This window comes from Protopterus annectens, chromosome 3.part0, assembly GCF_019279795.1.
Source record: "Protopterus annectens isolate FY-2018-M chromosome 3.part0, PAN1.0, whole genome shotgun sequence".
In the NCBI taxonomy this organism is placed as follows: Eukaryota; Metazoa; Chordata; order Ceratodontiformes; family Protopteridae; genus Protopterus; species Protopterus annectens.
Window position 1 is genome coordinate 415466873 of NC_056731.1, and position 11077 is coordinate 415477949.

At 41.4% G+C, this 11077-nt stretch overlaps 1 protein-coding gene across 1 annotated transcript in view; it reads right to left on the reverse strand.

Moving 5' to 3' along the window:
* Positions 1-10700, reverse strand: part of RREB1 (ras responsive element binding protein 1) — a gene marked incomplete in the record, with an annotated part of 464399 nt that extends 453699 nt beyond the window's left edge. The window contains 3 exon segments of the mRNA XM_044064859.1: positions 8261-8472; positions 9799-9945; positions 10611-10700. Coding sequence (XP_043920794.1) covers positions 8261-8472; positions 9799-9945; positions 10611-10659 — 408 coding nt within the window.
* Positions 10701-11077: the final 377 nt, after the last annotated feature.

An 11077-nucleotide genomic window follows, 5' to 3' on the forward strand; every position in this document is an offset into this window, starting at 1 on the left:
CTTACTTCCTCCTTGCTAATCCATTGTACTTCATGATTCACTATCCCTACATCATCCAACCTTCTTCTCCCTCTCATTCTCTTCATTCATCAACCCCTCAAAGTACTCTTTCCATCTCCTCAACACACTCTCCTCACTTGTGGGTATGTTTCCCTCATTATCCTTTATCACCTTCACCTGCTACATATCTTTCCTAGCTCGGTCCCTCTGTCTAGCCAAATCGGTACAGGTCCTTTTCTCCCTCCTTAGTGTCCAACCTTTCAAACAACTCTTCATATGCCTTATCCTTAGCCTTTGCCACCTCTCTCTTTGCCATGCACCTCATTTCCTTATAGTCCGGTCTACTTTCTTCATCTCTCTGACAATCCCACTTCTTCTTTGCCAATCTCTTTCTCTGTATACTCTCCTGTACTTCCTCATTCCACCACCATGTCTCCTTGTCGTCCTTCCTCTGTCCAGATGTGATACCAAGCACCTTTCTAGCAGTCTCCCTTACTAGCTCTGCTGTAGTTACCCAGCTATTTGGTAACTCTTCACTGCCACCCAGTGCCTGCCTTAATTCATCCCTGCACTCCACCTCACAATTACCCTTTTTCAATTTCCACCACTTGATCCTTGGTGCTGCCCTCACACTCCTCCTCCTCTTCTTGATAACCAACGTCACCCTACAAACCACTATCCTATGCTGTCTAACGACACTTTCTCCGGTCACCACTTTATAGTCTCCAATCTCCTTCAAACTGGCCCTCCTACATAAGATATAATCCACCTGCGTGCATCTTCCTCCACTCTTGTATGTCACCCTATGCTTCTCCCTCGTTAAAATACGTATTCACCACAGCCATGTCCATCCTTTTCGCAAAATCCACTACCATCTGACCTTCTGCATTCCTTTGCTTAACACCATACCTACCCATCACTTCCTCATCCCCTCTGTTCCATTCACCAACATGCCCATTGAAATCTGTTCCAATCACCACTCTCTCACTCTTGGATACAGTCATCACCACTTCATCCAATTCACTCCAAAATTTTTCTTTCTCATCCATTGCACACCCAACTTGTGGAGCATACGCACTAACAACATTCATCATTACACCATCAATTTCCAGCTTCATAAACATCACTCTATCCGACACTCTTTTCACCTCCAAAACACTCTCAGCATACTGTTCCTTCAAAATAACTCCTACGCCATTTCTCCTCCCATCCACACCATGATAAATCAATTTGAACCCACCTCCGATACACCTAGCCTTACTCCCCTTCCATCTGGTCTCTTGCACACACAATATACCAACCTTCCTTCTGTCCCTCATATCAGCTAGCTCTCTCCCTATACCAGTCATACTGCCAACATTCAAAGTTCCAACCATCACTACCACAGTCCTAGCCTTTCTCCTCCTCTCCTGCCTTCGGCCATGTCTTCTGCCTCTTCTCCTCCTTCGGCCAACAGTAGCCCAATTTCCGCCAGCACACTGTAGGCTAACAGTACTGGTGGCAGTCATTGTTAACCCGGGCCTCGACCGATCCAGTATAAAAATTTTTCTTGGTGACTGCATGAAATGTTTTGGCGAAGTTTTACACAGGATGCCCTTCCTGATGCAACCCTCCCCATTTATCTGGGCTTGGGACCGGCACAAAGAAATGCACTGGCTTGTGCATCCCCAGTGGCTGGGCTGGTAGGATTTTTACCTGTAGTAGCCTTAATACCTTTAGGTCCTTGGGAAATGGTCTCTGGATCAGCAGTAGAATTCTTGAAAAGAAACTTGTGGGAATCAGGTACTCTGTAGTACCTGTCAGGTTTCCCAGGGGCCAAGGGTAATGTATCTGAGTAAGACTGGATTCCATAAAAACATAATCTACAGCATCCAGGCCTGTGCTGAGGCAACTCTACAAATTCCCTGAGTCTCTTTTTGGACTGAGGGTAGTCTTGACATTCCCAGTGGAAATGATCTCTTAAAGTATGCAAGGTTCCAGCAAAAGAAAAATCCTCTGGATAGGAGGCAGAGGGAATGGAATCCTCTGCAGCTGAATCCTCATAGGCTGATAAGGGCATGTCCTAATAATCAGAAGGGTCAGAGTCATCGGAGTCCTGGTCTGTAGAATCAGAAGGAAACTAAATTATTTTTCTCTTAGCAGGGGAAGGCTGGCTTCCCCTAATTATGGTAATAAGGCCATCAGCCATCCTAAGCATTTGTTTTTGTGGCATAGGAGCTTGAGCATGCACTTTGGTTGTCAGTTTTCTAGGCGTAGTGTGTACTCTGGGCCTAAGAAACTTGGTAGTTTTGGCTAAAAAAGAAGTCATCTGTTTGATTCGAACATCAGTAGGACGGAATACATCCTCAGAAGCTGGTGCCTGCACAACGGCTCTGGACCCATCCAAGGTAGAGACATCTGCAGGTTCCATAGTCGAAGAAGCATCTCGTGGCATACCGGACTCTGAATGGGTCTCAGCAGAGGCCTGCGAATCCATAGAAGCGAGCATCAGGGACTGCAAAGGCACATCACCGAGTATCACCGGACTGGCGGCTAGCTTAACAGAAGCATCGACGGCAGTTTTGGACCTATGCAGTCTGTCTGTGCTGACGAATGGTTTGGGCATTAAACAAGGCACAAAACCGACAGCGAGGGACGTCGTGGTCTGTGCCTAAACAGGTGACACAGTAAGAATGAAAATCTCTGAGGTATTGGCTTTCCACAGGCAAGACAATTGTTAACTTTTTCTGACATCGGTTAGAGCAAGAAAAAAGGATTCCCAATAGAGTACTTAGCTTTAGAAGACTTCAGGATTATAAACTCGAAAATGAAAATTTCAGGTAGTGGCCGACTAGCACTTGCGAACTGCTTCTGCTTCGGGCTCCTCCTCGGCAAGAAAGACTGATGTAATGGCATTGGCTGCCTGTTTTATACCCCTGACCACCACAACATCATGGAAGAAGTGACAGCATCCGAAGCAGAAATAATGAGATTCTGGTATTTGGGCCAACTGAGGGCTACCTGCAGGCAGATAACCAAGTGTGAGGACTGCAACAGTGAAACACGAAGAACATCTGTTATACTATTTTTACTGAGTAAGTGAATGACTATGGCCTTCTGTGTTACATAACAGCTGCAGAAGGTAATATAATGAATACTTACTCAACAGGCAATTATCACCTTGTCTGAGCATGCATAACTTTGTAAGTCATTAGCACAGTGCAGTTACAATATAGCACTGAGTCATTATCACTTTTCAGGCAAAACTGTCAGCAGCTGTCACTGTTATTCACATAAATAGAAGTCGTTATCACATTGACAAATGCATAAGTCAGATTTGGCTTTTTCTCCACTTGGTGTCATTGCAATATACCCTCCTCCACACCACTTTAATTTTTGTCATTTGTACAATTTCAGGAAATGTAAGAAATCTATGAGGCAAAAATGTTCACATGTTGTCTTGCTGTAGCTCTCCACTCAGTCTCCCTCCCTTCAGGTGTAGTAAATGTATGTAGTTCAGAGCAAAAGGGTTTACATTAGCTACCCCCTTTCACTCCTTATGGCCACTGCCGAAAGGACATACGTAAATGGAAAAGGCAGAGGTAAGGCAGAGTGCTGGCACTGCATGCAATCAGGAGTAATTGCTGCTACCAGCAGTCTGATTGGGTAGCCAGCACAGGTACATGTGCCCTTTCTGTGCCCCCTTGTCAGTTACCAGCCAAGCCTTTATGCACCAAGGCCAGGAAGGTCCCTCTTCAGACTTTTGTGTCAACTGCTCGTGTTGGTGGATGCATCACTGAAGGCATACCCAGCCACCATGGATCTTATGATCCACCTGGATCACAGTTGGGAAATTGGAGACTCTTCAGCTCAGTCCCATAGTGCTGCTATCCTAGGTAAGCATGGCCTCGGGGTGCCACTGCGATGCAATGTTTGCCTATGGGAAAGGACACATGCAAAAAGACAAAGCCTGGATCAGTCTTGGTCTTTTCACATGTTGTCTTGCTGTAGCTCTCCACTCAGTCTCCCTCCCTTCAGGTGCATTAAATGTATGTAGGTCAGGGTAAGAAGGTTTACATTAGCTCCTCCCTTTCACTCCTTATGGCCATTGCCAAAAAGACACATGTAAATGGAAAAGGCAGAGGTAAGGGATAGTGCTGGCATCTCATGCAATCAGGAGTCATTGCTGCTACCAGCAGTCTGAGTAGGTAACCAGCCCTGGTGTGGGACACTTCAGACGCCCACAAGCTGAAGCACCATGCCTGTCCTCGGCATATTAGTCGAGTGGCGGTCCTTACCCTGCTTTTTCCATTTAAATACACCCTTTCTGTGCCCCCTTGTCAGTCATTGCGTGTAATTTGGTGTTTTCACGGGTGGTAGGCATGTACCTCTGCAACGTCATCACCACTTATGTACTTTATGAAAAGAATAATGCCCCTGTGGATAGGAATGAAGATTTGGAAGGTCTAACCAGGTAATGCATTATGATATACATAAATATGTAGTCTTCCCATACATCTGTCAAACATCAGTAGTAATCTGTTTGCATTTTCTTTCCTGTGCAGGTTCGTCCACCTTCTGACACTGACATGGCTTCACAAGCAGGAGAACGACAAGTGAGAGTGTGAGTATGCGGCCATTCCTACATTCACTGGGCTGCCAGCCATGCCTCCGTAACTGAAAACCACTACAACCTGAGCTTCCCCACATCCAGTGTGAAGGTATACTGGATTGCAAGAAGAGGTATGCATTGGAGCGGAGTACTGCAGTTGTTTGAAGAAAATTGTTCCATCTACCCTGAGCCCGACATCCTTGTGTTGCACATTGGAGGGAATGGTGTGATCAGTCAACACTCAGAAGGCTATGGTTTCAAATTAGGGCAATTTTTGAACACCTGCGGTCGTGGTGGCCATGTTGCGATTTTGTGTGGTTTGACATAATTCCTCATCAGATATGGAAAACAGTAAACAGTCAAAGGGCAGCGCACAAGGCCAGACAATTACATAATGGATTCATGCAGGGTCAGTAGATCTACAATCTGCCATGACAGCATCACCGCAGAAAATGTTCACCTGTTCAGAAGGGATGGCATTCACCTAACTGAGGAGGGCATTGCATTGTTCTTGACTGACCCTCCCCAATGGCGTGAGGAGAGCTATGCAGGATTGGTAACATGCAGCTTGTGAAAAGAATGGAAAACACCCATGACCAGGTAGGACCAATATGGTAAGTAAAACTCTATTATGAATTGTGTTGTGTAAAATATACTTTTCTGAGTTTGGCAAATAACTGTGGGAACGAGCTGGTGAAGATGCTGAGAAAGAACAACTGTTTCAGGAGAGTGCTACCAAGTACAATTGAATATGTCAGTAACCATCCTGCAGTACTTCTTTTTTTATTCTTCTTTTATCAGGTATGTGTAGAGTTTAGATGACAGGAAGGGCTTAGTAATACAGAACTTGATCCCTTAGGTCCACTGCTGAATGGACACCACATGTAAAGACAAAAGGCATAGGTAAGGAAGACTGCTGACACTGAAGGAGGTCATGAGACTGTAGTGGTATCAGCTGTCTGAGTAGGTAGCCAGCACACATATTGGACATCAGATGGCCTTGCATGCCACTAAAGTCCCATGCCTGTCCTGGGTTCATTAGTGGAGTGCGGGGTCCTTACCTTTCTTTTTCTCTTTACATGTACCCATTCAGCAGTATGTTGGCTACACCAAGAATGTGTATATTTACAATGATATCTGTCTACATGGTAAAACAACTGGGTATGAATGCTGTACACATGTACAGATATCCATTTGTTTAGGACTTAGGTTTTGGAAATTATGATTTTTTTCATATTTTGGTAAATAACTTTGCAAGGGAGCATCTGAATGTGGTAAGTAATACCTCATTTTGATGACAGTATTCATGGTTCCAACATGATAAAAGAACTGTGCCTGTATGTTATACAAATGTACAGATATCAAAGTTTGTTTCGGACTTAGGTTATGGAAATTATGATTGTTTCATATTTTGGTGAAAAACTTTGCAAGGGAGCATGTCAGTATACCAAACAATACCTAATTTTGAAGACAGTGTTACTCCTTACAACATGGTAAAAGAACAGTGTCTGTGCATTGTACACGTGCAGATATCACAGTTTGTTTAGTTTTGTAGGATTATGAAAATTATACATTTCCAATACTTCTCATTATTATGCCCATATCTTTGCAAGGGAGCATGGTGATGACAGAAATGATGCATCATTTTTTAAGCTGACATTGAGACACACAACTTCTACACTGACGTGTAGCCTCTGTCTGTTACAGATGAGATATTATGCTTTATCAATTGAGAAATTATAGTAATTATATTTCTGTGAATATCTCCATAAAACAGCATCACACAGTAATGGTTAAGGTATCATTTTAAAGCTGACATTCATACAAACAAAGTAATACACATTGCATGGGCCTACATGGTACATTGACCAAGATATTGTGGTTTGCTTGTCCAAAAAGGTAAAAAATATGCACAATATCAGCATTCCTTGCCAAATATTTAATAATGACTTTGATATGCACTATCAACATTTACACTGTTGGAAAGGTCATTGTCTGCTGAACAACTTTCACATTTACATTTTTAGTCTAGCTCTTTTAGTTAAAGAGTTATGAACATTTGTTTTCTGTACGGTATTTTCTGAAAATGAGCTCAGGCTGCACTGTTGTTCCTATGGTGGAATTAAGCAGGCAGCTTTTTCTGAGCTGCTCTGGAGTGAATGCATTAACTGCAGAAGATGTCAAAATCCAGCCACTTAAAGACAGTTCATACAGTCATAAAAGTTTAAACTCCGCACCTCTCATGAGGGAAAGAATGAAACTGGAAACCTACTTCAACCATGAACCTTGCAACACAAAAGAATGAAAGACACAATCTGTGTGCTTAATACTGAACACTAAAATGCTGTAGTAAACAAAAAGGTTTAGGAGCCTCTGCATCTACTTCAAAGTTAGTCAGAACTGTCACATCAACTAACATATACACAACTTCTTACCACCTATAAAATTATCCACCATCCATCTGCCTACCCAGCACTAAAAAATATTCTACACAACTATGTTCCTAGTTAGTCATTGCAATACAGTGATCAAAAACTCCTGCCTATCTATAGACTTAGCAAATCTGCTGGGTATTGTTTGTACTCGTACAAGGGTGCTAACGCCTGGAACTCCTTACCTGAATCCATCAGGTCTATACCCTCCCTCCTACCTTTCAAAATCACTCTGAAAGACTTCCTAGCTAAAATCTGGCTCTTTTCTTGCTCAAAACCAGGATAAACTATATCCCTAAATGTAAGCAAGTACCGTTTCATTCCTTAAACTTCCTTTGTCTCCCTTCTTCACTTACTTCCATAGTGCTATCTAATTGTCTTCCCTGACTTTCTTTATAAATATACCATAAGCCTGTTTTTCCCTTACTTCATATTGCAATTGTTTGTATTTGACTAACTTACTTTTAATCTCTCTACAAGCCATCTAAAATTTCTCAAATTTCTCTAAATATTAAATGACTGTCATATACCTTGCATCAATTCTTAACCACTGTTTTTACATTATGTCTAATTTGTTATAATTATTTAAACTGCAAATATTTTTGTTTAATTTTTGAAGACTGCACAATTATTTTTCTTAAAATGTTTTATATTAATTTGGAACTTTTCTCCCCAGGCCTGCACTGAAAATGGGCTTCTACCCAGTCGGACTTGCCCAGTAATCAAATGTCAATAAATAAATAAATAAATAAAATCTGAGTATACACAAAGTATTCTGCGAATACACCAGGCTTAATATCTTGCAGATCTCCTCTTCAGGCATGAATCAGAAGCAAAAAGATCAAGTAACTTACTTGGGGCAATACATTATTGCGAAACAGCTGATAAAGGTCAAATCCAGATCTCTAGTTTTCAAGCCTAGCTTTTTAAAATAAAAATGAAATGTTGTGCGCTTTAACGGTTTTAAAAACATTCCCATGCCCATTTGATTTGATTTCAGCTACTGGGGATTTAGTGATTTACATGGCTACAGTCTTGACCAGAGTTCTAATGGGGGGAAGGACTCTAACTGATTCAGCAGGTGACTATAACACAACCAATTCAGCTGATTTACCAGACAGTGAATTCTGAAATGCAAGGCATTGGTCAAACCCAAACCAACATTTTTACCAGTGACAGGTCTCTCCATTTGTGTTTTACTCTGAGAAAATATGAAAACATCACAACATATTTATACCTGGTTCCTCCTGCCAATACGATTTGGCCCTGGGGACTTGGATGGAGTCCTGATGCTCGGAGAATTGCTCCCATTGTCAGCTAGCTTCTCCACCCCCATCATCACAGCAGACATCATGGCCTTAATGGACGACAGGTCTGCACTCTCAGAACTGCTGGGTAAAGTTGCTGCAATGCTGTCAACCAATCTGATGCCTTCAGGCTTCTTTACTGCTAAAATTATAAAGACGTATCTTTTAAATGAACTACTGCTTTATTTTTAATAAAGACATCATAAAATGCATTTTAATATACAAAGTCTGTAATGTACTCAAAAGGGAAGGTATATATCTGTTTACAGAAGACAAAAACATGGACAAAAATGCTTGTGCTATCAGACTCCTGCATGAAAGACTATTTACTAGGTGAAAGTGACTATAGTGCAAAAGGGGACATGATGGTACTGTCTGTCACAGAAATCAGAGAGTTATCAGAGTATGAAATAACAGGAACCCAGGAAACACAGAGTGGGGTGGTGAGTGAGATGCAAACTGTGGCTCAAACAGCTGCAAGGACAAACAAAACACATTCATTAGACATTGTATTTACCACACAAACATCACAAAAAATCCCTCCTATCACAATAGTGAATTGTGTGTGTGTGTGTGTGTGGGGGTACGGCTGAAGCAAAACACTGTTCTGAATGTCATATCTTTTTATCTTAATTAACCTAAGTAGGAGTGCAAAGAGCAAGAAATAAATGTCATTTGAGGTGTCAGCCTGTAATACACTAAAAGTAGCAACTGGTCTGGACAAAAGCCAGACATGAAGTTATTTTTTTTTCCAAGGAGAAAATATGTTTGCATTTTAATTAATTAAAAATACAGTGAATAAACTTTTCTTTTTAAAGGAAAACAGCATACACCACCACCAGAGTTGAAGGCATAATAAAGAAAGAACCACACTATGGTACAAATGACTACACATGCCAAGAGGAGACATTTCTAAGAAGGCTAAGACAGAAAGGATGCTTGAAGACACTGAACATCCAAGTTTCATGTGAGGCAACAGCTGCAAGAGTGCGTTATTCACTCTACAGCCTAGTCCTTTTAACAGTCACAATTCATAGTTGCCACTTACTTTAGTCACAGGAAAGGGCCAAAAAATGCAGCTTCACAGAACATATGAAGCCAGAATATATGGCCCCTTGTTCTAAAAATACAGACTGTGACCTGGGCTAAAAATATATACAGAAATGTACTTTGTGACAAGGTACGCTTGCCCCACACTGCTAAAACAAGCTAGCTGCATTCTCCTACAGTTCAGATTACCTGCCAGCGATGTTGTAGGAGCTCTATTTGCATGATACTAATACCTCTTAAAGAGACATACTAGCTCAACTGTAGAAATAAAAGAAACATCAACACTCAAGCAACACTGTAAAGGTCTAAGAAATTTTATGTCAACTATAAATCTCAACATGTCATTCAAAAGGAAAGATGAAACAAAAATAAAGAAATTGGTTGGTTGGTGGTACATAGGCTTAGGTTTGAACATTACCTCTGTTTGTCTCTCCCAACTGCTGCATCACAAAATTTTCATCTTCCTTCCTTCCACACTTGTCTGGGAACAGGATAGCAAGCTTTACACTAGCTGGATTTTCAGATTCTGTCCTTTCCTTTAACACATTCACCCGCACACCGTCCACTAAAGAGAAAGAAAATTACATGGTTATCAGTTTGCAATAATAATCTGTATAACATCTTTTAATCTGAGTTCCTACTTTTTGATGTTGCAAAACCATCATGTTTCATTCTTCATCAATTTCCACAATGCCCTCCCCAATTTCATTTTGATATGTATAGCCTTTTGCACATAAGATTTTACTACCATTCCCTCCACATTGTTTTTCCCCATTTGATTTGTAACACCCCATGGGAACTCCTGTAAAATGCAAGTCAAGGTTTCAACAGTGACACGCTTACTAATTAGAAATGGAAACTGAAAAAAAAAGCTGTTTTCCCACCTGAAAATTATTTTTAAGCAACCCCTCCCACAAGATAAACCAGACTTACCCCTATAAAACAGGTTATAGCATGTACTATTCCTACCAAGTAAACATAAATTCAGAATGTATACTTAAAACTTGCTGTTCCCACCATTACATTCACCACCAAACCTTTTTTCTTTCTGACAATCTACAGGATCTTATTCATTTGACTGACACAGCTCATCATGCCAAAATCACAAAGTTTTATAAGTTATAAACTGCATGGAAGAAACTAAGGGATGTCAGCATATCAGAAAAGACATAACCATGTTACAAAATGCATCATAAAACATACAATGTAAAGTGAGTGCAGGATACCTACTATAGTGACAGTCCTTGCTCAGCAGAGCAAATGTTAGCAGACAGTACATGCCAACAATTCAGTAGGACACACTACCAAAAGGTAATGCTACTTCAATGCTAGAAGTCTAAACCTCAAAATGCATTCACTCGAGGCACTCCTTAAAATGGAGAACATCGACATCTGTGCAGTGACAGAGACCTGGTCCAAGGCTCAAGAGAGCACCCCTGTATTATCAGGCTATAATTCATACCACACCTTTTGGCCACCTAACCTGGAACAAAACCACTAAAGGTGGAGGCGTGTCCATATTCATTAAGGATAGCCACACCTCCAGGCTAGTTGCTCAGCATAATGCATCCGAGATTATCCAAGTGCAATTAACTCTGGGCAAGACAGCAATCCAAATTGTAACTTGCTACAGATCCCCCACCATGCCCCAGGATTCCCACTCATCATTTCTTGACACACTGGAAAATATTAGGGTA